This window comes from Notamacropus eugenii, chromosome 3, assembly GCF_028372415.1.
Source record: "Notamacropus eugenii isolate mMacEug1 chromosome 3, mMacEug1.pri_v2, whole genome shotgun sequence".
Classification (NCBI taxonomy): Eukaryota; Metazoa; Chordata; class Mammalia; order Diprotodontia; family Macropodidae; genus Notamacropus; species Notamacropus eugenii.
The window spans coordinates 278,543,112-278,569,771 of NC_092874.1; the positions used below are offsets into that span (position 1 = coordinate 278,543,112).

The 26,660-nt window shown below is 39.4% G+C and overlaps 1 protein-coding gene across 1 annotated transcript; it reads left to right on the forward strand.

Moving 5' to 3' along the window:
- The first annotated feature begins 840 nt into the window (after window positions 1–840).
- AMDHD1 (amidohydrolase domain containing 1) lies at window positions 841–25,438 on the forward strand. Its single transcript, XM_072655636.1, has 9 exons — window positions 841–1,090; window positions 5,752–5,858; window positions 9,441–9,505; window positions 10,582–10,859; window positions 12,316–12,541; window positions 16,134–16,258; window positions 20,617–20,710; window positions 22,800–22,960; window positions 24,480–25,438. Exons 1-9 carry the CDS (start codon window positions 876–878, stop codon window positions 24,601–24,603), a joined length of 1,395 nt encoding a protein of 464 aa, XP_072511737.1. The 5' UTR covers window positions 841–875; the 3' UTR covers window positions 24,604–25,438.
- The last annotated feature ends 1,222 nt before the right edge of the window (window positions 25,439–26,660 follow it).

A 26,660-nucleotide genomic window follows, 5' to 3' on the forward strand; every position in this document is an offset into this window, starting at 1 on the left:
GAATCTTTTTTTCCAGTCTCTTCCTCCCCTGTTACCAGAACCCTCAGTTTCTCCTAGTTACTCTGGGTCCCCCCTGCCCACTCTCTGTCCCTTCTGTCTAGACTTGCCTAGACCCTCCCAGATCCTCACACTGTTTCCCTTATTTCTCTTTCCTCCCTTCCTCTGTCTATAATGGTATCTGTTCACCAACTCTTTTTAAAACTTCTTACTGGTTTTTCCCCTGGGTTTTCAATTAAATAAATGCCCCCCAGGAAAACTCCATGCTCTGCTCAGCAGAGGATAGGAATTCTGGGTGACAGAAAGCAAAAACTGGAGTCAGTAAGAGTTCAACCCAGGTTCTGACCCTTAGGAGGGGTAAGACCCTGGGCAAGTCATTTTATTTTTTTGAGCTTCAGGCAATTTTAATACTAAAAGTCAGAATGTCGTTTTATTCAAATATTAGGCAGCTGCTAAGTGAATAGAGTGCTGGATCTCGCGTCTGGAAGACCTAAGTTCAAATCCAACCTTCAACACTACCTGGTCACTTAAGGACTGTTGGCCTTAGTCCGTTGGAGAAGAAAATGGCAAACCACGCCAGTATATTTGCCAAGAAAACCCCATGGAAGAATTGGATACAACTGAACAACAAAAACTCCGTTGCGTGAGACTTTTGGGTGCCTTAAACGAGTATTTATCTTATTCAGTATTTTAGTTTCCCCCAGTTATATGCAAAATCAATTTTTAACATTCATTTTTAAAACATTGCAAATTGGCTTTTAAAAGGTAAATTGAAAGCTCTTTCCGATGCAACACAGTGAAAACTGACCCCTTGGACTCTGGAACGGACACTCCCCCCTCACTGTCCCCAGAGCTGTTGGTCCAGGCAACCTTGGCTCATGCTCCTCCACTGCCCTTCCTCCTCGCTGTCCCCAGCTCCCACTTCCCCGGGCCCGAGCCTTTGCAGCCACGGGAAAATGAGCGAGAGCCAGAGACTCCTGTTGGAGAACGCGCAGCAAGTGGTGTTAGTCTGCGCCCAGGGCGAGCCCTATCTGGTGGGGGAAGCGATGCGGAGCCTGGCCATCCTGGAGAACGCCAGCCTGGTGGTGGGCAGGTAGGTCGGCCTTTCCGGGCAGCCCCGCCGTAAGAATGGCAGGAGATGGGCTAGGGGGGAAACCCTGGAGAGGCGGCTGGACTTGGGAGGCAGAGGACCTGGGTTCAAATTCTACCCGTGTAATATTGGATAAGTTATTTAATCTTTAGGACTCTGATCTTATAGAATGAGGCGCTTGGACCAGGAAACTATTAAGATTCCCAAATGCTTTTTGACTGACGGACTGAGTGACTTCTTGTCCTGTCACTGATGCCCTTTGGGCTCCAAATCATATGAGGGATGACGCATGCCGTAGGAACTGGGAACTGGGAGCGCATAACCTCCCCGTGGGTATTTGCCAGTTTTTACTTTTTCTTTCTCTAGCTGTTCAAAGGACCTGGGGAGGGAAGGGGGAACTCCTGATCTTATTCCCCTAGAGGATGCCAAAGCAATTAGCCCTTTACACTTCACCAATGTGATCTCATTTGATGCTTACAACCCTGGAGGGTAGATATCACTATTAACCTCATTTTACAGATGGGGTGGATGTTATTGTTATTATTATTAATTACAGGATGAGGTAGATGCTATTACTATGATCCTCATTTTACAGATGAGGAAACTGAGGCAGACAGCTTAAGTGACAGTTAGCCAGCCAGGAAGTGTCTGAGGCAGGATTTGAACTCTGGTTTTGATCCAGCACTCTAGGCGTTAGTTAAGGCAGTTTCATAGCACTAGAGCTGGAAGGGACCTTAGAGATCATCTAATCTAACTCTCTTATTTTACAGATGAGGAAACTGAGGCACAGAAGTTCAGTGACCCAAGGTCATACATAATCTCCCCAGCTGGAATTCAACTTTAACTCCAGGACCAGTTATTTCCATGACTACTCTTCCAAATAGGAACAGTCTAGTTAAAATGAATGCCTTCTGTTGAATTCTTTGAACCAATAGTTGATTAGGAAGTCAGGATGGTACAGTGGAGAGCGTCCTGACTGTGAAGTCAAAGAATCTGGGTTCAAATTCTACCAACAGTGCTCTGTGGGTATAGCTAAAATGGCCTGCCACAAATACTTGATGGCCATGTAAGTGACATAACCTCCCCAGGCGTCAGTTTACTCATTCTGGGAAAATGAGAAGGTAGGACTGGGTTGCTGATGTCACTTCCAGCTGTAGACCTGTGATTTAATAGAAATTGTTTCCTGATCTAGATGAGCCAGTGGGTATTATTAAAATAACTAATACAGCTAATGCTTTATCAAAACATGGATGGGAAATGATTATTGGGACTCCCCAAGGTAGTATACTAATTCTCATCTCTACTTAAAGATTTACAGAATGCTCACTGAAGAAGTGAGCCTTAAGAAGTAGGCATGGTAAATATCATTACTCTCATTTAACAGATGAAGAGGAACAGAGTGATTTGCTTGGAATTACATAACTAGTACATGTCTGAGGCAAGGCTCTTACAAGAGGTAGCTAGGTGGTATGGTGGATAAAACCCTGGGCTTAGAGTCAGGATGGACCTGAGTTCAAATCCAGACTCACTTATTATCTCTGTGACCCTGGGCAAATCGTTTAACTTTTCAGCCTCAGTTTCCTCAACTGTAAAACCACAACTCCCATTCGTATGGCCTTTTAATGGTTTTCAAAGCATTTTCTTCACCACAGGCCTGGGTGGTAAGCGATGCCAGTATTATCCTCATTTTACGGACTAAGGTAAAGAGACTCAGAGGAGTCAAGTGACTTCCTCATGGTCACATAGTTTATTTAAGTATAATATTATTAGCCTATGTTACATTTACTAATAGCTTAAGATATATTAAACTCAATAATAACATTAAAAGTCAGTTCTCAAAGAGTTTAAGTTACTAAGGAGTTCTCATATTTGTGTCAATGTTTCTGCATATGAAATCCCAGATCTGGACCACCCCTCCCCTTCTACATGCCTCAAATAATACTTGCATTAGCTGTATGGTTAAATAGCCATTTGAAAGTTAAAGCCTCACCTCTCTGATCCTCAGTTTCCTCCTCTGTAAAATGGACCTAGTAATAACTAGAAGCAATAACTGCTTCTGGATTGAGGTAATAAAGCTTACAGCTTCACGAAGACTTTTGAGGCACTCTGAGTTAGTAGTAACGAGCCTCTGAGGAGTGACAGACAGGGAAAAGGGAAGCTGTCCCATCAGAAGAGAAAGTATATTATTCCGCTAAGATGGGTAAGAGACCAAGGCACATTTCTGGTCTTTCCTGCAGCAAACTTCAAGAATGAAGAGTTTTGGGGGAGCTCTATTTCTCATGAAGTGTATTTGTCTCTGGAACTGAGAAGCAGGTTCCAAATTTGGCGGTTAAAGACTGGGAAGCTGGGTAGTGCTGGGGTGAGAGTGCCAGACTTGTAATTCTGGAAACCTGAGGTCAAATATAACCTCAGGCATTAGGAGATACCAGGGAAATCACTTCTTCTCAGCCTGCCTCTGTTTCCTCATATATAAAATGGAGATTATAATAGTACCTATCTCCCAGGGTTGTTGCGGGGATAAAAATGAGATCACATTTGTAAAGTGCTACAAAAATACCATCCTTTAAAAAAAACACATGCAAAATGAGTGGATTGGACCAGATGTCTCCTAAGGGCTCCAGATCTACAGTTCCATGAGCCTATGACTGGAAGATGAGACAATAACTGGAATAAAAGAAATTTAATAGTAGCTGACATTTCTGTAGCACTTTATAAACATGACAGTTGGCATTTATAGGATACTTCAGGGTTTGCAAAATACTTTCATAGTAATCATAACTGGCATTACATTGAAGCAGCCTGTTTTCACTTTTTGGGTTTTTTTTCATAGTTTTCCCTTTTGTTCTGTTTCTTCTCTCACAACATGACTAATGTGGAAATCTGTTCTACATGATTGCACATGTATAACATATTTCAGATTGCTTATCTTCTTGGGGAAGGGGGAGGGGAAAGAAGGAAGGAGAAAAATTTGGACTCAAAATCTTAATTAATGTTGAAAATTGTCTTTACGTGTAATTGGAAAAAATAAAATACTATTGAATAAAAAGTTAAAAAAAAGAAAATAGTAACTGGCATTTATACAGAACTTTCAAGTTTTCAAAGTCCTTTACATACACAGACTTATTAGATTGCCTCCATAATTCTGGGAGGTAGGTGCTATTATTATTCCCATTTTACAGATGAGGAAACTGAGGCATCTTGTCCCATAGTCCCACAGCTAGTAGGTGTTGGGGACAGGATTTAAATCCAGGTGTGTCTCCTGACTCCACGTTCAATGCCTTCTGTAGTATACTTTGCTGCCTCTATTATTATACATCTAAGCATAGATTATGATTGATGTGAAGACCCACATTCAGAAAAGCTGAGGTCTAAAGCAGAGCTCTTAACCCATTTTTGTGTCACAGAGTCCTTTGGCAATCTGATGAAGCCTAGTGACCCCATCTCAGATGATGGTTTTATATGCATAAACAAAACAGATAGGATTACAAGGGAAATCAATTATACTGAAATACAAATACAAATACAAATTTGATAACAATACAGTTATCAAAATAGTTTTTGAATTTCCAGATTTCAGGTTAAGACCTCTGGACTTAGGAGTCAGCATGTAGTGGTAAGAGGCAATTTCCATACTGGGAAGTCCCGACACTGAAGAAATCACAGGAATGGATGAAAAAAAAATCTAATGAATTTTTACCTTATGAATGTCAAGTGCAGAAGCTGGGTTATTCTAACATTACTTACTATTATTTCTTTGTCAATAAACTTAAACTCAAGAAGAGAATTGAGATCATAGTCTGAATACTTAAAGTTTAAAAACAAAGTCAAAATATTTTTCTTTCAGTTCTTGGGAATTTTGAGGCAAAAGTGTGAGGTTTTTTTCTTAAATTATTTGGGTAACTGACTAAAGTCTCCATTTCACTTTCTTTTTTTAAAATAGTATTTTATTTTTTTCCAATTACATATAAAGACAATTTTTAACATTCACTTTTAAATAAAATTTTGAGTTCCAAACTTTCTCTCTCCTATCCTTCCCTCCTCCCTAAAACAGTAAGCAATTTGACATAAGCTATATATGTACAATCATGTAAAACATATTTCCATATTAGTCATGTTGTGAAAGAAGACACTGAACAAAGGGGAAAAAAACTACAAAAAGATAAAGAAAGTGAAAATTCTATGCTTCAGTCTGCTTTCAGACTCTGTCAATATTTCTCTGGATGTGGATAGCATTTTCCATCATGACTTCAGAACTGTCTTGGATCACCGAACTGCTGAGAAGAGCTAAGTCAGTCATAGCTGACCATGGCACAATGTCACTGTTACTGTGCATAATGTTCTCCTGGTCCTCCACTTCACTTTCAATGTGTATGCAAGTGCAGAGCAAATTATGACAGGTCCTAGCAAGTGGAAAACCCTAGGTCTATTTGGTGGATGGCCATGGGTTATCTTCAGTCTAGTTTTTGGAAGTGAGAAAACCCTCATCACCAGAAGGTGATTCATCAAGTGCTGGATGCTTTTCTTTATGGCAATTCCCAGAATTATCCATCAAGGTCCAAATGAGTTGCTAGTCACATTGGTGATGGGAGTATCCTCTCTGATGGAGCCACAGATCTTTTGACATATGGAAGGAATTACTTATCCCATATCATTTTTTTTTGCAGAGATGGTTGCATAAAGGCCATAGGTCCGGCTGATGCCATCAGAAGAGAATTTTCTAAAATATCATTTGAGGAAAGGATTGACTGCTCTGGAAAATGCATTCTACCAGGTACTTCTCTTCTGGTTTAGTCATTAAAAATGGCTTTTAGCACAACTTTGGTAGTAGTGAGAGTGGGTAAATGGTGATAGTCTGCTCCTGTGTATCTAGAGTTAGGAGTCATCTCACAGATCAGCTGGTCCTACCCTGCCCCTCTCCCATTTTACAGATGGAAATACTGAGACTCAGAGTTCACTCTAGGTCACACAGGCAGAATGTAGCACTGCAGGGATTTGAATTTAGATTCTTGCCAGTTGTTGTTTTTTCCTAACATGAATCTTAAAAAATATTTCACCTGTGTGGGGAGTGAACAGCAATAGATTTGGGATCAGAAGTCCTGGGTTCAAATCTTGACTATTTCTAGTGCTGTGGACTCGGGCAAGTCACTTCAACATTCTGGGCCTCAGTTTTCTCATCTATAAAATGAACCTCTGAGATTCCTTCCAGTTTAGGAGTCTCAAACGTGACCTCAAGCCAGGCTCTGGCTGTCAGCTTTGCAAATTTTATGAGCTTAAAATCCTGGTGCAGAACGGTGCCCAGTGACCAAAAGAGGTTACCTATATTTAAGGAATATTTTTGTCAAGAGACAGCAGCATAGCTGAACCTCTTTCCTCCATTCCAGAGATATACTAGGCAGCTAGGTGTCCCAGCAGATAGAGCTGCTGGACTTGGGGTCAGAAAGACAGGAGTTCAAATCTAGTCTCAGACACTTTCTAGCTGTGTGATCCTAGGCAAATCATTTCATCTCCTTCTGCCCTCAGTTGCCTCATCTGTAAAATGGAGATAATACCTACCTCCCAGGGTTGTTTGTGAGGATCAAATGAGATAATTGTAAAGCACTTAGTATAGTGAGTAGTACTTAGTAAGTACTGTATAAATGTTTGCTTTAAAAAAAAAGTTGTGCACTCTTTCTCCATTCCAGAGATACACTAGGCAGAGAGGTAGCCCAGTGGATAGAGCCAGGAAGACCTGCATTCAGATCTGGCTTGATACTAGCTTTGTGACCTGGAGTGATTCTGTCTGCTTCAGACTCTCAAACTTTTAAACTCTCTACACCTTAGCCTCCTCGTCTATAAAAGAGGGATATTGATAGAAATAGCACCTCCCTTCCAGTATGGGGAGTGGTGGTAAGGATCAAAAGAGATAATATTTGTAAAGTTCTTTGCAAATTCTGCAAGGCTAGTGACTGGGATACTTGCATCCTGAAGTCAGGACCCCTTTGTGCTGGACAGCTCTGGAGACAACCAACGCATTCTAGGCTCCAAGTTGGAGTGAACCCTTCAGTTTGCATCGGTCATTATGGTATTATTGCAATGTGTTTTCAAACAAAGTAACAATGTTCTTGCTTGCAATATCTATTATGTACAATAAGTGAAGGAACAACATTTGGGAGACTGGAAACGAGAAATCTAGGTCCTGGTACAGGCTCTCTATCACACAGTATCTGTGTGATCCTGGGTAAGTCCCTTAACTTACTCATGTACAAAATGATGGTATTGGATTGGATTAAGGATTCTTAATCTAAGGTCCACGAATATGTGTGTCTGTGTATGTGTGTAAATGTGTATACACCCATACGTATACATTTGATCATCATATTTCAACATAATTGTTTTCTTTGTAATCCCATATATTTTATTTTATGTCTTTAAAAATATGATTCTGAGAAATGTTCAGTGGCTTCACCAGGCTTCCAAAAGAATCTGGTAAAACCAAAGAAAGGCTAGGTCATTTTAAGATCTCTTCGATCTCTAAAATTCTATGATTCTGATTCTTTCCTCTTCCTCACTTCTAATCAACTGCCAAGTCCTGCTGATTCTACCTTCACAATATTTTTTATTCATCTGTGAAAAAATCATTTCCTAATTTCTGTTGTGTACCAATTCCAGTCCAATCAATAAACACTTACTAAATATCCATTATGTGCTGGGCACTCTACTTAGGATTGGGAATACAAATAAGAAAAAGAAAGACAGAAGCTGCCAACAGGATGTTTACAATCTAATCCTGGGTAGCGAGGTGGCACAGTCGAATCCAGCCCCAGACACTTACTAGCTATGTGACACTGGGCAAGTCACTTACCCCTGTTTGCCTTAGTTTCTTCATTTGTCAAATGAACTGGAATAGGAACTGGCAGACAACTATATTATCTTTGCCAAGAAAACCTTAAATGGGGTCACAAAGAGTCAGATACAACTGACATGACTGAACAACAGTAATCTGATCTACCATTTTTCCATTCAATCAAGTGTGGTGACCTCAAGGTCACCCTTGACCTTTCCCTCTGCCATATTTCCCTTATCCAATCAGTTGCCAGGTCTGGTTTCTTCTACTCTGAAAATATCTCTCAACTCTGTTCCTTCTCTCTCCCCATATGGCCATCACCCTAGTTGAGGCCCTCATAACTGTTTGCCTGGATTACTGAAACACTAATTGGTCCCCAGCTCTAATTTTCCAGTCTCTCCTCTCATTGATCCATTCTCCACACAGCTTCTAAAACCATCTTTTTAAAAGAAAGATCTGACCGTATCACTCTCTGTCTCAATATCTTTCAGTAATTCCCTGTTGCCCCTAAGATGACGTATAGATGCTGCCATTTGGTCTTCCATAATCTGGCTGCAGCCTACTTTTGTAGGCTTATTATACACTCCTTTCACACAATCTATATTCCATCCAAACTACTCTTTCTTGCTCTTCCTAAATTTGGCTTTCAGTCCCTTGATATGTGCATTTGACCAAGCTGTCCTCCCTGTATGGGACTCTCTCCTCTGTCATTATGTCTCTTGGGACCCCTACCTTCCTTCAAGGATCCACCATCTCCTATGGGAATCCCCAGTCACAGTATTCTCTCCTCCTTAAATGACTGTTTACATTTATCTATCATATGCCCCAATAGAATGTAAGCTTCTTGAGCAGAGATATCAAACATGAGGCGACAAACCAGCCTGAACCAGATAAAAATGTAACTGGGAAATATTGAACAAAATAAATAAAATACAATAGAACATAGACAATGTTAATATGTGGTTTTCTAAGTCACTATGCTGCAGGGAAAGGGTCTTTGGGTATGGTTTAATGGCCCCTGTTTCTATTTGAGTTTGGAGCCACTGTTCATGCAGGCAAGAACTGTTTTCTTTTTGCATCCTCAGTGCCTTCCATGACAGATAGCAAATACTTAATACTGATTGATTTTTACAGATGAAGGAATTGAGGTTTCCTCTATAGAGGAGTATAGTAACTTGGCCAAGTTCTCACATTCAGGAAAGGTGAGAAGCATGTTTACTCACAGGTTTTCTTGATTCTAATTTGAGTGTTCTCACCCACGCTCCCTCACATTTAGTAATAGTAACTTGCCACATAGGAGATTAAAAAATATAGTATAATAAAGCATTCCAGCTAAATTAAGAAGTGTTATTTGTATATTTTACCAAGAACAAATCATTATGGAATATGGTATATATCCAAGTAGTTTGAATCACACAAGTAAATGAATTTTTAAAAAATCATGCATTGAAAAAACTTGCATGAAAAAATTATGCATTCTAAATGTACACATCCTATCAGGGGTTAACTTATGTTGCTGGTTTCATTTAGGTTTGGTGGATGCCCATGCTCATCCAGTGTGGGCTGGGGACCGAGTCCATGAATTTGCAATGAAGGTAATGTCTGTAGATGGTGACATTAAAACAAAGAAGGAAGGCAGGTGGTTCTTTCTCTAGAATGTTTCTCTCCTATATTTGCCTCAATTTTTTTTATATGATCTGTACTCCACACAGCTCCCAAAATGCATCCTGATGGCAGCTTCTGTCTTATTTGTATCCCCAGTCCTAAGTACAGTGCCTGGCAAATAGTAGATATTTAATAAGTGCATATGGTATTGCTTTGCTTTCTTGGACCATTAAAAAAATCACAGAATGGCACCCCATTTGCCTCAGTTTCCTCATCTGTAAAATGAGCTGGAGAAGGAAATGGCAAACCACTCCATTATCTCTGCCAAGAAAATCCCCAAATGGGGTCATAAAGTGTCAGACACAACTGAAAAATAATTAAAGAACTACAAAACACTTACAGGTTGATTAGTTGATTTATCAACTGACATTGTAGTTCAGCCTAAGAAGACCTAATTTTTTAATAATGTCTTAGACACTTATTAGCTGTGTAACTCAAGGCAAATCACTTCATCTCTTATCCTCAGTTTTTTTATCTATAAAATGGGCATAATAATTGTGCCTAAGGGTTATTGTGAGGATCCGATGTCATTATATATGTCTATATATTCATCATCCATATCTATATCTATATCTATATCTCATTATCTAGAAGTAAAGTGATTTGTAAATCCCAAAGCACTACAGGTCTTAGTATCCCTGTTATCACCATTGTTATTATTTTTTTTTTAAATTAAATTTACTTATTTAACTTTTAACATTCATTTTCACAAAATTTTGGGTTACAAATTTTCTCCCCTTTTATCCCCTCCCCCCCCCCAAATACCAAGCATTCTAATTGCCCCTATGACCAATCTGCTCTCTCTTCTATTATCCCTCTCTGCCCTTGTCTCCGTCTTCTCTTTTGTTCTGTAGGGCCAGATAGCTTTCTATACCCCTTTACCTGTATTTCTTATTTCCTAGTGGCAAGAACATTACTCGACAGTTGATCCTAACACTTTGAGTTCCAACTTCTTTACCTCCCTCCCTCTCCATTGTTATTATTCTTAAGAGAAATCTGTATTCAGTTGGCAGGTGCTACATATATGGAAATACACCAGGCTGGAGGAGGAATAAACTTCACTGTGGAGCATACCCAAAAGGCTTCGGAAGAAGAGCTCTTCAGCACCTTCAGATATCGACTGCTTTGTATGAGGAGGGCAGGGACCACCTTGGTCGAATGCAAGAGTGGGTATGGTTTGAACCTGGAGACAGAGCTGAAGATGCTGAGAGTCATTGAACGGGCTCAGAAGGAATTGGATATCAGCATCTCCTCCACTTACTGTGGAGCTCATGCGGTGCCCAAGTAATTGAAATGTCTTTCCTGGAGTTAATGGTGCCCACTCTGAGAGTCTAATCCTCTGATATTCCTCTATGGCTTTAAAGAAAAAAGGAATGATGGGAGGTGGATAAAGGGGTAAGAGCTAGAGAATCACTGCTTTGATTAAGGAGGTTACCTATGGGATCATTCACATCCTCCCAAAGAGGGGGTTTGGCAGATAACTCTGAAAGATGCTTCTTTTTCCCACTCTGATGAATCATTGAACGATTATGGAAGGGACATTAAAGGCCATCTAATCCAACCTCCTCATTTTACAGATTAGGAAACTGAGGATCAGGAAGGATCATTACTTTAAGACTGGAAGGCACCTCAGAGACCACCAAGTCTAGTTGGTTGTTCAGTCATTTTTCAGTCGTGTCAGACTCTGTGATAATGGAGTAATTTGCAATTTTTTCTCCAGCTCATTTTATAAATGAGGAAACTGAGGCAAACAGGGTAAAGTGACTTTCCAGGGTCACACAGCTAGTGTCTGAGATTGGATTTGAACTGAGGTCTTCCTGAAACCAGACCTAGCTCTCTCTCCACTGCACCACCCAGCTGCTCACCTTCATTTTACAGATGAATAAATTGATGCTGAGAGAGATTAAGGTCACTTTCTCAAGGTCACCGAATAGCATTTAGCAGAGATGGAATTTGAACTAAGGTCCTTTGACTCCCAGTCCAACAAATTTACCACTTCACCATGCTGCTTCTCAAATAAAAGGGTTCTTTCTCCTTTCCCAAAGAGAGAGGGTAGTGCCATATGGCTTCTGGAATCCAATCAACTCAACCAAGTTCAGTCCAATCCAATAAATATTAAATGCCTACCATGTGCCAGGCACTGTGCTAAGTACTGAGGATACAATTAATTTAAAAAAAGACAATCTCTGTCCTCAAGGAGTTTATAATCTAAGGGGGTGAGGAGACAATATGCAAAAGTGTGGCGAGGAGACAATATGCAAAAAAGAGTAGGAAACTGGGGGATTGTTAGGGTCAAATATGGCACTTGGGTGACAGACTGACAGCTGTCTTTGGGGGTAGATGGCTAAGTCGCTAGCAGCAGAACACTCAAGAAGATGTATCTCAGCCAGTGAACCTGCTGGGGTCATTCATGCCATTCAAAAAGTGCCTATTTAGTGCCTTGTAGGTGATGCTGGCTTTGGAATCAGAGGCTCTGAGTTCTAATCCTACCATTGTAGAGGTCAATGCCTGTGTAATCTGTGTAAACTTCTTAGAGCCTTGGTATCCTCATTTGTAAAGTGAGGGAGTTGGACAGGGTGATCTCTTACAGCCCCTTCCAGGTCCGGATCTACGCTATGCACATCCACATGGATGTTCTCTAAATATTCCGATCCTCATTCTCCCTATGGGACCCCACCTGCCAAATACTAGCAGCTTTCCAAACTCATTTGACATCCCTTCCCATATTTTTTTCCATCAGGGGGAAAACCCCGACTGAAGCTGCTGATGACATTGTCTACAACCACCTCCCTAAGCTGAAGGAACTTGGGCAACGTGGTGAAATCCATGTCGACAATATAGATGTGTTCTGTGAGAAGGGAGTCTTTGACCTCCATTCTACGAGAAGGATTCTTCAGGGAGGAAAAGCTATAGGGCTGCAAATTAACTTCCATGGGGACGAGCTCCACCCAATGAAGGCTGCTGAGGTATACCTTTTTTGGATGTGTTTGTGATGATTTTCTGATTTAACCCATGTGTTCAATTCAAACAAATGTTTATTGAGGACCTATTATGTGCAAGGGATAGGATAATAATTATCATAATACCAACAGATTTTAAAGTACTTTTAAAGTCAGCAAAGCACTTTATAGATAAAATAAATAATGTAGCAGGTCCTTACAGCAACCCTTCAAGGTAGGTGCTGTTTTTATCCCCATTTTACAGTTGAGGAAACTGAGACAAAGAGGGTTAAGTGGCTTGCCCAGGGTCACATCACAAGCAAGTGTTGGAGGCCAGATTTGAACTCAGGTCTTCCTGATTGGAGATCCATTGTTCTATCCACTGCCTCAGCCAGCTCTCATTTACATGAAATATGGAACAGGTGAAGAGAAGTGAAACATGCAATAACGCTAGAAAGGTAGGTTGGAGCCAGAATTGGGCTTTGAGTGCCTTTGTGGCAGACACCATACAAAGCTTGTTTGACTAGCTGGATCGTGACATTGCCTGAGTCAAACAGCCTCAGCTTGGGCTTCCTGTGCCCAGCGTTATTCCCTCCCTGCTAGGGCAGCTCACTGGATCACTACATGGAAGTCCATGAAATGCTTTTGGAAGGGGGAGTAGACACAACAAGGTGAACAAGGGGATAACAGATTTAGAGCTAGAAGGGACCTTAAAGATCCAATCTCATTTTATAGAGGAGAAAACTGAGGCTCAGAAAAATAACTTGTTCAAAGTCACACAGCTAGAAAGAGGTAAGATTTGAACTCTGAATCCAAAATCAGTGCCTTTTTCCATTGAGCCATGCTATTTCATGTGACAGGCTTCCCAATCCTTTGGACATTTGCTGCTTTCTTGTTCTAGCCCAAAAAGAAACTGAGGAAAAGTGGGTCAGGCTATCAGCTATTGGTAAGAGATGATGAAGTTTCATGTTCTTTTTTTTCACAAAGCTCTTTGATTTGCATCTTCTGAGTCAATAAATGACATGCAAAATTGATGTGCCAAGGTGAAGGTTTTATCTCTTGAACCTGGGAACAAGTGACCTTTATTCATCACTTGGTTGTTGTTGGTGGTGGTTTTGGCTTGTCAAATATTGACTTATCTTATCTTCCACTGGTCATGTCAATGGAAAGGGAGAAATCTCTGCGATGTCATTCATTAGCATCACAGAAGTTTTGACTATTCAATATAAATTTTTTGCAAGGATTATCTAGAATGGCTCTGAGACTTTTCCTTTTTGGACACCATATTAATAGAATCAGGGAATCCTGAAAAGACAGAATACCTTGATTTCAGCGAAGCATTTGATGAAGTCTCTCCTGCTCTCCTTGGAGACAAGATGGAGAGAGGTGGACTAGATGACAGTGCAATTAATTTAATTTAGAATCCATTGGATAACTGAACCCAAAGGCTAGTTATGAATGGAGAGATGTCAACATGGAGGGATGACTTTGGTGGGATGTCACAGGGATTTTCTCTTGGGCCTGTTATGTTCAGTATTTTTATCCGTGACTTGGAAGAAACTATGAAAGCCTTGTTTATCAAATTTGCTGATGGCACAATACAGGTGGGAGTATTTAACGAGCTGGATGAAAACAGTAAGAATCCAAAAAGATTATAGTAAGTAATAATGATGGGTCAAACCTAATAAGATAAATTTTTCATAGGTATAAGTATAAAGTTCTATCACTAGGTTCAAAAAATCAACCACACAAATATGAAGTTGTGGAGGTTTGGGTAAACTATAGTTTATGTAGGAAGATGTGAAATTTTAGAGGATGACAAGCTCAATGTGGGTTGACAATGTGACATGGCAGTCAGAACAGCTAATGGAATCTTTTTCTGATTTTCAGTTGTTTTCAGTCCTGTCTGACTCTTTGTGACCTCATTTGGGGTTTTCTTGGCAAAGATACTGGAGTGTTTTGCTATCTCCTTCTCTAGCTCATTTTGCACATGAAGAAACTGAGGCAAACACAGTTAAGTGACTTATCCAAGGTCTCACAGCTAGTAAGTGTCTGAACTCAGGAAGATGAATCTTCTTGACTCTGGGTCTGGCACTCTATGCACGATGGCACCACCTGGCTTAGACCACGTCTGGAATGTTCTGTTCATTTATTAACACAGTGTTTTAAAATGAACATTAACAAACTGGAGCATGGCCAGAGGAGAGCAATCATAACACTAAGAACATTTGGAAAACATTCCATATGCAGACCATGATGGCTAGGTAGTGCAACAAATACAGTGAACTCAGGAAGATTTGATCTACCTCAGCTCTACCTACTAGCTATGGGACTACACACACACATACACACACACATACATATGTGTACATCTATGTCTATGGTTGAAACACATAAATGTGTATATATGTACATGTGATTGTATATATGTTGTGTGATATGTATGAGATTGTATATATGTTTATATATTTGTGTGTGTATACACACACACGTATATTCTTGTCTCTTTATCTCAAACTGAATCAGGTACTCTAAAAATGTGTATAGGGTTCTAAATTTTTCAGATTAGATCTTATGTGTTTTTAATTTATCTATTTTCATGAAGTTCTTTCAGAGGACTTCCTATAAACTCTCTCTTACTTTATTTTTTTTAATATTATGATAGTGATTTTTTATTACCAATCTCACTTTTCTGAGTCCAAGTGTTTACTTCATTCCCAAAAGCAGAACTGCAAGTAAGGTGGGAAAATCAGGACTTTGTCCTAGGGACAGTGTCTAGTATTAGAAAGTGTCTATGACACCTGTCTTTCAGAAGTATAGAAGCAAAAGAGCTTAGAACGCACAGAATCCTAGAAACTCAGAGTTGGGAGGGACCTCATGTGCTATCTAGTCCAACCCATACCTGAAAAGAATTCCCTCTGTAATATCAATCAATAATTATTCAGTAAACAAGCATTTATTAAACACCCACTATGTGCCCCCACAAGGAATACAAAGGGCACAAGTCATACAAAGACAACAACAGGACCAGTCCCTACCTGACTTCAAGAAGGTTACACTTGAGAAGTCAAAAACTCTTGACTTAGACAGCCAGAAAGAACCATTACCTCCCAAGGCATGTCACTGTATTTTGGATTACTCTAATTCTTAGCAAAACTTTTCTGAACTGAAGTCTAAATGCAAGAGTAATTAGTTAAAAGAGGACACTACCAAAAGTTGAGCTGGGGAAGCTTTGCCCTGTTTGCTAGACAGATCCTCTGTACATTTCCTCCATGTGGCAGTGGCTTGACCTACATACGATATCTAGTTTTGTTTTTGTTTTTCAGGTGCAATCTGTGGTATTTGTCCCAGGACCAATACTCCCCACTAATAATTCTATACAAAAGTATTCATTTTTTTCAGACTGGTCTTTGAAGCAACAAATTAGCTAATGATCATTTTGAAATAAATTTCTTATTAAAAATGACTCATTCAACCTTTAAAAAAACCGTGATGGCAAAAAAGACAGTAACAGTTAATTTTTGGATGAGAGAAGGGATGGAACATATTTTTTTAGCATCTCATTACTAATCCACCGTTAATGTCTGTCAATCTTTCTTTCTCTGCACATTTTGTATAGCTTGGAGCTGAACTGGGAGCCCGGGCAATTAGCCACCTGGAAGAAGTTAGTGATGCAGGTATTGCTGCCATGGCAACTGGAAAATGTTCGGCTGTCCTTCTACCCACCACCGCCTACATGCTGAGGTAATGTCATTTAACACATTGCTAAGAATGAAGGCACATTCGTAAACCAAGGATGACTCTACCTTCCTTAGGTGTAGTTCTTAACCGTATCTGAAGACCCTTTAAGAAGCCAACTCAATTCAGGTCAGTTACTGAAGGTCCCTGCCATGGGCCCACTGTGGGGCTAGTCATCCCAGCAGGCTGGTATGGGATGCTAAAATGGAATGGGATGCTAAAAGCCCTGGGTTGGACTCGACCAGGGATTCAGTCCACGATGATCTGCAAAGAAAACTCAAGTGCAAAGTCCTAAGGAAGAAATTGAAATTTTTCTCCAAGTACAATTCATAAGTTTTTCAGTAGGCGGTCATGTCCTATTTCTATTCCTAGGCCAGCTCTAAATCTTCAGGTATAACAGTGAAGGGAAGGAAGATGGGTGAGGACCGCCAAGACAGGTATAAACCAAGAATGAAACAATGAGTCCAGTTAAAGGTCCAAGCAACACAGAACTTTGACAGGGCTTTAGAATCAAAGCTCTAGAGATGGAAGGGATCTCAGAGGGCATCCCATACTCTCATTCTAAAGTTGAAGAAACTGAGACCCACAGACATTAAATGAGTTATATAAGGTCACACAGGTAGTAAGCAGCACAGGCAGAATTTGAAACCAGGTGCACCAATGAATTCTGAAAACCTGACAATCAGCCCATCAACAAACATTTATTAAACATATAAAGCATCTAATATGTGGCTCTGTGAATAAAAATAGAGCAGCCTAAAAAGTCAGGAAGACTCATCTCTCTGAGTTCAAATCTACCTTTAGACACTTACTAGTTGTGTGACCCTGGGCAAGTCACTTAATCCTGTTTGCCTCAGTTTCCTCATCTGTAAAATAAGATGGAGAAGGAAATGACAAACCACTCCAATATCTTTGCCAAGAAAACTCCAAATGGGGTCACAAAGAATCTGGCACAACTGAAACTACTGAAAAACAACAGATTGGTACAGATATGTGAAAAAAAATCTTTACTTACACACACACACACACACATACATGTAGGTACATAGATAGATCTATATGAAAAATAGTTCACAAACCCCAAGCAAAGACTGACCAAAGCTAGTGTCAGATGATGCCAACAGTCCCAACTCTGGAAAAGCACTGGTAGACAATTTACCTTGGAAAGCATATAATATTATCTTTGAGAAGTCTCTTTTCCTTTCACATCTACTTATTTAACCTACTTCTTCAATCAAGCCATTTAAAACTATTGGTTTATTAGGCAGTATGACATTGTGGATATGGAGTCAACTGACCTTGGTGTCCAGAAGCCCTGGGTTTGAGTTCTGTTCCTGACACCTACTAATCTCTCAGTGCTCTAGGCCAATCTCTAATTCTAGCTTCAGAGCAGGCGCTAGTGCCCATTTGTAGTGGAAATTCCTTATCTGAACTCCCTATGCTGATGGAATAACACCCAGCTTGTATTTATATGGCATTTTAAGATTCACAAAGGACTTTACAAATATCATCTTTGAGTCTCACAGCAACCCTGGGAGGTAAGTGCTAGATGAAGAAACTGAGGCAGGAAGAAGTTAAGTGACTTGCTCAGGGTCACATGGCTAGGAAGTATCTGAAGCTAAGGCCCGGGTCTTTCTCAGCTGCTCCATCTATCAGCACAATGCTTGTAAAAGGAACTGTGTAGAATTTACTCATATCCATTATAGCTTTGGGTTCGGAAGGCGATTTCTCTACTTTCCTCTTAGATACTTTGTCTGCTGGTAGGACATAATTTCATCAGGCAGTGTTTTGTGGTCTGAATCACCACTTTACAAAGATAGCATAAGCAGAAAAAGAGCAGCATGTTTTTCTGTTAAATTACATAGGTATGTATATATGTAAGTACATATGTACACACACATATACACATGTACACACATATTTGCAAAAATAGGGTAATGACTAGACCTGTGATTTTAACAGATTAGGGAGCTCTGGGAAGGAACTCTTTCAATGTAATTTATAGGATTTTCTAGAATATAGGATGGAGAAGTTGTGACTTACTTTTCAGGGGTCACACAGAGTATATATTGGAGCAGGATGTGAACCTAGGTCTTCCTGGCTCAAAACCAGCTTTCTTTCCATTATATCAATATGCCTCCATTTACAAAAATATTTAGTCTCTTTTAGAATAATGACAACCAATTCCTTTAACTTTTCAGTGCTCCAGGGCAAATTTCTAAGTCCATAAATTGCAAAATAGATATCGCTCTGCATTGGTAAAAGAAATTTCTTCATGGAAAGTTTCCTATAGCAATGAAATTGAATATTCAGTCTCCTCATAATGATTAAATGAGTTAAATATAATTTTATTTGTGTTATTAGTCACTATATTTAAAGAGACAATATACAATTTAGAGCAATATTGAAAGGTATACATATATTTAATTAAGCACCTTTCTCACTGATTGCAACTAGTATTAATCACTACATAATCTAAACTTGGTTCTTCCCCATGATTGAGTAAAATACTTCCTTCAGGTCATCACTAATCTTATAACCTAGACCAAACGCTCTTAACTTGGGATTCATGAAATTTTTTAAAAAATATTTTTGATAACTGTATTTTCATACAATTGATTTCCTTTGTAATCCTACGTGTTTTATTTTATAAATTTGAAAACATCATCCTGAGAAGGGGTCCATAGGCTTCACTAGACTGCCAAAGGAGGCCTTGACCCAAAACAGGTTAAGAACCCCTGACCTAGAGTAAAAATCTTGCAAGGCTACATAGAACTTCCAGTCAACTTGTCATTGAAAGCCCTCCTAGATGACTTTTCCCATCTGCCAGTAGTTTCCTTTTATCATTGCCTTTTTTGTGTGGTGAAGCGAATTAAAGGAGGACTAGCTTTACCTCTAAACCTAGTTCAACCCAGCCCTCTCACTCCCACCCCAGCCCTTTTCTTTCTACACTCACAGCAAAAGTAAAACAAAACTAGAAAAAAGAAAAATCACTGTCATGTATACAATGTGTGCCTTTGTTAGTTGCCTGAATCCTGTAACTGTCTTTTTCTGTCTAGAATGTCCTTTGTTTAACTCATGACCAGATTGCCTTCCATCAGATATTTGCTTGAAACTTTTATATATGTGTATATAATATATATTATACATATATCCACTAATTATATTATCTGGCAGGGACTTAGCTTTCTGAAATTTTGTAGTCTGACATTATACACTTATTTGTTGAATGACTACTATGTGCAAACGTTCCATTAGGTCCTCAGAGAAACACAGTAGGCTGTTTCAGAAATTTCATCCCAATGGCAGCAATGATGCCACTATATAGATCATCTAAAATGCAAATATTCAGTGAGGGAGAATGGGTAGATTTTTCATTTCCTTCATAAATATCCCCAAATGGTTCATTGTGGTGACAGCTTGAGGACATGAATCCTGTCCTCTACAGGATGTAAGTTAATGAGTCAACAGACATATATTAAGTCTTTGCCATGTGCCAGACATTGTGCCAAGCATTGGGAAAGCACAGAAAAGCAAAAGACAGTTTCCTGCCCTGGAGGAGTTCACAGTCTAATGAGGAGGGCATGGAGACAATAAGCATGAAAGTATGTACTATGTGGAGCAAGAGGTGCCGTAGTCAGATCTGGAGTCAGGAAGACTCATCTTCCTGAGTTCAAATCTCAGGCACTCACTAACTGTGGGACCCTGGGCAAGTCATTTAAACCTGTTTGCCTCAGTTCCTCATTGTTTAAATGAGCTGGAGAAGGAAATGGCAAACCATTCCAGGATCTCTGCCAAGAAAACCCAAATGGAGTCATGAAGAGCTGGACATGACTGAAAAAAGGCTGAATGTGCCAGGCACTGTACTTTACAATGATCTCATTTGATCTGATTGTTTAATGTTTTAATTAATGTTTTAATGCACAATGTGCAAACAGCTATGTACAAACAAGATACAGACAGGATAAATTGGGTATAATCAACAGAGGGAAGGCATAAGAATGAGCTGAGATTGGGAAAGGCTTCCTGTAGAAAGTGGGATTTTAACCGGGACTTGAAGGAAATCAGGAAGGTCAAGAGGTAGAGATGTAAAGGGAGAGGAGCAAGCAGTAAAAATACACCAAAGGATTTGGGAATATGAAACATTCAGTATATGTGGGGGGAGAGGGGTGGAATCCCTATGTAATCTGTCAACAGCAAGTAGTGTGGACAGACAATAAATGTTGTTGGGTTAAGAGGAAGGGGAAAAAAACCACTTCCTTCTGAGAGTGACCAGGAAAACATCACGGAACATGTAGAATTTAAGCAAGGCTTTAAAGGATAAAAATCCAAAAACTAAAGACTGACTTTCTTTTTCCTCCTAGATTGAAGCAACCGCAAGCAAGGAAGATGTTAGATGAAGGGGTAATAGTTGCTCTTGGCAGTGATTTCAATCCTAATGCATATTGTTTTTCCATGGTAAATTATGTTTGTGTGTGTGCATGTGTGTGTGTGTGTTTTGCTCAGTATTTAGAGAATCAAAACCTCTTGAGTATTTCTTTGCATAATTCTTTCTCCATAGAGACAGTGTAGCCTACTAGATAGAGAGCTGGCCATAAATACCTGGATTTAAGTCCCACTTCTAACACATACTGAGACTGTGACTCTGGGCAAGTCACTTAATTTTTCAGTGACCCCAGACAACTGTCTAAGGCTAAAAGACACACAACAGGTATTGATATCCATTGGTAGAGGAAGTTGTTCCCTGGGAGCTTTACACCAGTGAAATCACAGGTCTGTCTAAATTATTTCTCTAAATATTTAAAAGAACCAAATTATTTTGTGAAAGTTAATGGAAAATGTCTAGAGACTGGGCAAGAAAATGCCCAATTTGGATAATAATGTAATCATTATGATGCTATTTGGACCTTCTTGGGCAAAGAAAGTGTAGGAACTTCCTGACAGAGCTGTCAAAAGGAAAAAAAAAGGAACAGGCTGAAACAAAGAACCATGGAATCTCAAGGCTAGAGCTCCTAGGTCAACTAGAGTCTAATTCACTGCTAAACACACATTCTTTCTGATATTCCTGGAAAGGGATCATACAGCCTCTACCTGAAGATCTCCAAGAATATGGAATCCACCACTCCTAGGCTGGTTACACTTTGGGATGACCCTGTGAGGAGGTTGTTTCTTGGAATCTTCCTCTCTGCAGCTTGGAGGCAATGTGCTACTAGTAGAAAAGACCACTGAGACTGGAGTCAGAGGACAGGTTCTGCTACTTTCCTGTGACCTTATGGTCATCTCCCCATGAAACTGGTTGTTCCATGGAGTTAAGCAGAACTAGTCTCATTTCCCTTTCAAATGATACAACTTTTCAAATATCTGATGGTCCCCTTCATTCAGGCTAAATATCCCTTAGTTCCTTCAGCCAAAGTCCCCATCCTCATGACTCTTCTTTGGATGCTTTATTGATGTCCTTCTGAAAACGTGGTACCCAGAACTGAAGACAGTATGACCGAAGTAGTTATTGCCCACCAGGTGGTGCCATAGTACATAGAGCACTGAGCCTCAAGTCAGTAAGACATGAGTTCAAATTCAACCCCAGGAACTTACTGGCTCTGTGAACTTACTAGCTCAGAGTCTCAGTTTTCTTATCAACAAAATGGGGCTAATAATATCATCTACATCACAAGGTTGTTGTCAAAATCAGATGTTAATCATAAAGTGCTTAGCACAGTACCCTGAACATAGTAAATACTCTATAAATGTTATTATTTCCTTCTCTATCATCATTCACCTTTCTCTAGCATCTCCTGTATTCTGGGCACATTCCTAGTGCCATATATCCTGGCAATGTATCTTCAGCTGTCAGGTCTCATTGCTTATTGAATCATCCATCTAGAGTCCATAGGAACATATGTCTAGGGACCTCAGAGACCATCTAGTCCAACACTCCCATTATATAGATAAGAAAAATGAGATTCAAAGAGGTTAAATTTTATGATTTGTCTTATTCTCTGGTTTATTAAAAGCCCACATGGGGTCTGGAAGAGTCCCAGTTTGCCTCCCTATTGCAAAAAGTCAGACATAATAAGATAAATACATTTGTAAAAATAGCATAGTTATTTGATTTTAAATATGCACATTGGGAATGGTCCAGAAAAAGTGGATGTAAATAAAGTTTCTGTAAAGTGAATCATAACTTCAATGTACTAAGTAGACCTCTCTACCTCAGCTCATTTGAGCCTCACAAATAACCCTGTGAGGAAGGTGCTTTAGCTATTTTATATTTTAAAATCCTATTTTATAGCTGGATATATGGAGGCTTAGAGAGTGTGTCTTGCCCTGGTTCAAACATATAGTAAGTATCGAAAGTGGGATTTGAACTTAGGACTTTACGACTTCATATGAAACTCTATCCATTATATGACACTGCCAAAAGCACACTTTCATATTTAACACATCATAGCCATTTTATTTAACGAGACTAATAGTGATTTAAGGAGAGACTTTGGGTATCTGCTGCCAATTCTTTGGTGTCTTCTTTGAGCTGATATTTCTGTCTTAGTCAACAGTCATGCATTTGGCGTGCGTAAACATGAGAATGTCGATGTCTGAGGCTTTAGCTGCTGCCACCATTAATGCCGCTTATGCCCTGGGACGATCTCACACCCATGGATCGCTGGAGGTTGGCAAGCAGGGAGATCTCATTATCATCAACTCTCCCAGGTGGGGATTCTTCTTCTCTTACTTCTCTATGACCAACGTGTGTTTTAAATCCTGTTGTTAGATATTAGCTACATCAGGATCTACCTGGCCCAGAATCTATCAGTAGCAGCCTTTCTTTCTTCCTTCTTCTTCTTCTCCTTTCCCCTTCCACTTCCTTCTACCTTCAGGCCCTAAACAAGTCATACTTTGGGATTGGCCCAAGTCAGAATAGGAAGTATAAAAACTGCTGGCTTGAGGCTGCCTCAGCTCTGGCTTGTAATTGTGTCCCCCGCATTTTGCTCAGACTAGCACCTAAGTTCTTAATGAATGTGCTCTCTCTATCTCTGTCTCTCTGTTTCCCTCTCTCCCTCCTCCTCCTCCTTCCTTTCTCTTTCTCCTCCTTCTCTCTCTTCTTCTTCCTCTCTCTCTCTTTCTTTCCTTCCTTCCCTCCTACATATACCTATCATCTCCCTATCTATCAATTTATGTCTATCTGTGCCTCTATCAGTCTATCTCTTTACCTATCTCCCCTCTATATCATCTATTTGCTACTACTGCATCTGCTATCTATCATCCCTCTATCATCCATCAATCTATATGTCTATCTATTCCTCTATCTTCTTTCTATCTACCCATCTTCCCTCTTTCATCTGTTTCTATCTACTATCAATCAATCATCTGTCTATGTCTAGTTGGTTGATCTATCATCTATCAACATATCTATCTTTCTTTCTGTCATCTATCTATTCTTCCATTATCTTTTTTACATACTTGTCTCTTCTCTCTGCTATCTGCTTCTGTCTGTCATCTATCTATCCATCCATCCATCCATCTACTCTATCTCTATCTATGACTCATTAGTAACATCCATCCATCCATCCATCCATCCATCCATCCATCCATCCATCCATCCATCTATCCATCTATCCATCTATCTATCTACTTATCTATCTATCTATCTATCTATCTATCTATCTATCTATCTCTATGTATCTATCTCAAGGTATACACTTGTTAGTGGTGTAACTCTCAAGTTGGAGTTGCCTGTGGCCCAAGGGGTATTTCCTGGTTATTTTTATCAAATGAGAAAAGTATTGAGGATGAGCCAAACTATGGACCATGAGTTTGTTATGGAAAAACTAATTTATTTAAGCCTGGAAACCTTTGTCTTACTAGGTGATGGATTTTTCTTGTTGTTGTTTCTGACAACAAGTTCCCAAAAATAGCATATGGAGAGGGGTCATGGATATAAATCCTCAAATGACCTTCGAGGACCTTGCTTCCAACTTTCTTATTTTACAGATGAGGAAACTGAGGGACAGAGAGGTTAAGGGATTTGCCTGGGATCACAAGCAATATCCAGTGTGGGATTTGAGCTCAGATCTTCCTGCCTCTGTCTGACGCCCTACTTAGCTGGACACTGACAGGGTGGAGGTATCTGATTACTGATAAAATCCAAGATCTTTTAATTTATTGGACTGAGGCTTATCAAAAAGACATTGTGTTTTGCTGACATTGAAATGCTTTCATTTCTTCTTAGATGGGAACATTTGATTTACCAGTTTGGAGGCTACCAAGAATTAATTGAATATGTTGTAACTAAAGGAAAAGTTGTCTATAAAAAGGACAGCACCAGCCCAAAAGGACATGAAGAAAAAAGATAAGAAAAGGAAAACTGCATATACTAATGGAATTCAGTTCTAGCCAATGTTATTAAGATTTGTAGTTTTTTCAAAGCAGATAAATCACATTTAAATAAATCTATTTTGATTTCCTAAGTAATTGAATAAATTTGTAATGGGACTCTGAAATGAGTACTGGTTTTAGAGTCAGGGAACCTAAGATTCCAATCTTGGCTCTGGTGATTATTACATGTGTGACCTTGGTTAAAGCAATTCACCTTCATGAGCCTCAGTTTCCTTATTTATAAAATGGGAGACTCTAAAGTGCCATCTGACTTTTAATGATTCCTGGTGATGCCATTTGGTGATTCCCATTTGATTATGATTTCCATTTCTGATTCCACACACACACACACACACACACATACATAGACATATGTACACATATGTGAATGTTCATGTCTATATCTATAACTTTCCCTTTGGGGAACTTTTCTTTTCTGTTTGTTTAATGTAATTTTGCATATTGTAATGACAAATAGCAGTGAAATACCCAACCTCAATTCCAGAGGACCAATGATAAAGCAGTTCCTTAGCTTCTGACCCAGGGGTGATAGATTCAAGATATAGAAGGAGAAAGACATTTTTGGACCTGACCAATATGAAAATTTGCTTTGCTAGACTGTGTGTATTTGTTAAAAGATTGTTTTAAAATTGGAAGTGGGGTTGGGATCAGGGAGAAAATGAATGCTTGTTAACTGAAAAACAAGATAGAATGGAAGAAAATAATATAATGTTGTATGATGATATCAAGACTTTCATGCTACGGATGCCTTTTTAAAAAAACAATCCCAATAAACTGATTTGTGTGAAATGATTTTTAAGTTGCAGTCAATGAGATTTCATATGAATAATATGACTATGGATAACATTTTATCTAAATCCCTCTGTGTCATAGACAATTTCCTAAGACTACCTGTTACAAACAGCCTCCCGATGTGCATCTATAGCACGAGCATGCATGCTGGGAATTCCCTACCTTGATGAAATCATTACTCTGGAACAAAAGTTTTAAGAATAAAAATTTTAAAAATCTTCATTATGGGAAAAGCTGCATTGATCTGTTGGGTTACAATGAATGACTGAAGTCACTGGAAGCAATAGCCAGCCTATATTCACAAAGCCTCCGAGTCTACATGGCAGAGTAGAAATACCACTGGCTCTGGGATCACAGAACATGCACTTCAATCCATTTTTGATGCTTATTACATGTGTAACTTTTGTCAAGTCACTTCACTGGGACTCAATTTCTTCATCCATAAAATGAGGACGTTCGATTAGGTGGCCCCGGAAGTCTTTTTTAGTCCTAGATCCATGATCCTACAGATATTTTCAAAGAAACACAGTTTAGTCATCAATTACATGAAGTAATAGAAACTGGATGAACAAAGTATTGAGATCCTTAGGGGCCTTGATTTAATGAAAAGATTTTTTTTGGAATTAGTATATTATTTTGCATCTAAATGAATGTTTCAGAAACTATGTTGCACCTCTATCTACAATGCATTCATCATAAGGATATATACTATAGTTCTCTTATCCTTCTCAGTTGTAAACTCTGTGATGTCAGGAACCATGTCTTAGCAAAAATTTGTAGGAGGCAGTAAGATGGCATAGTGAGTAGGGCACTGGACCTGGAGTCGAAATGACCTGAGTTCAAATCTGACCTCAAGTACTTACTAGCTGAGTGACCCTGAGCAAGTCACTTAATACCATTTGCCTCAGTTTCCTCATCTGTCAAATGAGCTGAAGAAGGAAATGACAAACTACTCCAGCGTCTGACAAGAAGATTCCAAATGGGGTCACAAAAAGGCTGACACAGCTGAAACAACTGAACAGCAACAGAGTATGCAAGATGAGTGATTTGGAGGAATTTGACAAAATGTGTAGGAAAGGATGCAGGAAATAAATAGGACCAAAAGAACATTATAGAAATTGAGTATAATAATGTGAGTGAAAATTTTACAAAATGAAACCTGAACCCTGAGTAACAAAATTTCTATGAATGGTTCTAGAGAAATAGCTCATAAAATATACCT

Bases quoted from the DNA above. Each gene is read 5' to 3' on its own strand.
- AMDHD1 (XM_072655636.1), top strand. From the start codon at position 876: ATGCTCCTCCACTGCCCTTCCTCCTCGCTGTCCCCAGCTCCCACTTCC. The intron at 20,711-22,799 runs GTAAATTATGTT...TTTCTGTCTTAG, and splicing joins ATGCATATTGTTTTTCCATG to TCAACAGTCATGCATTTGGC. The intron at 22,961-24,479 runs GTGGGGATTCTT...ATTTCTTCTTAG, and splicing joins ATTATCATCAACTCTCCCAG to ATGGGAACATTTGATTTACC.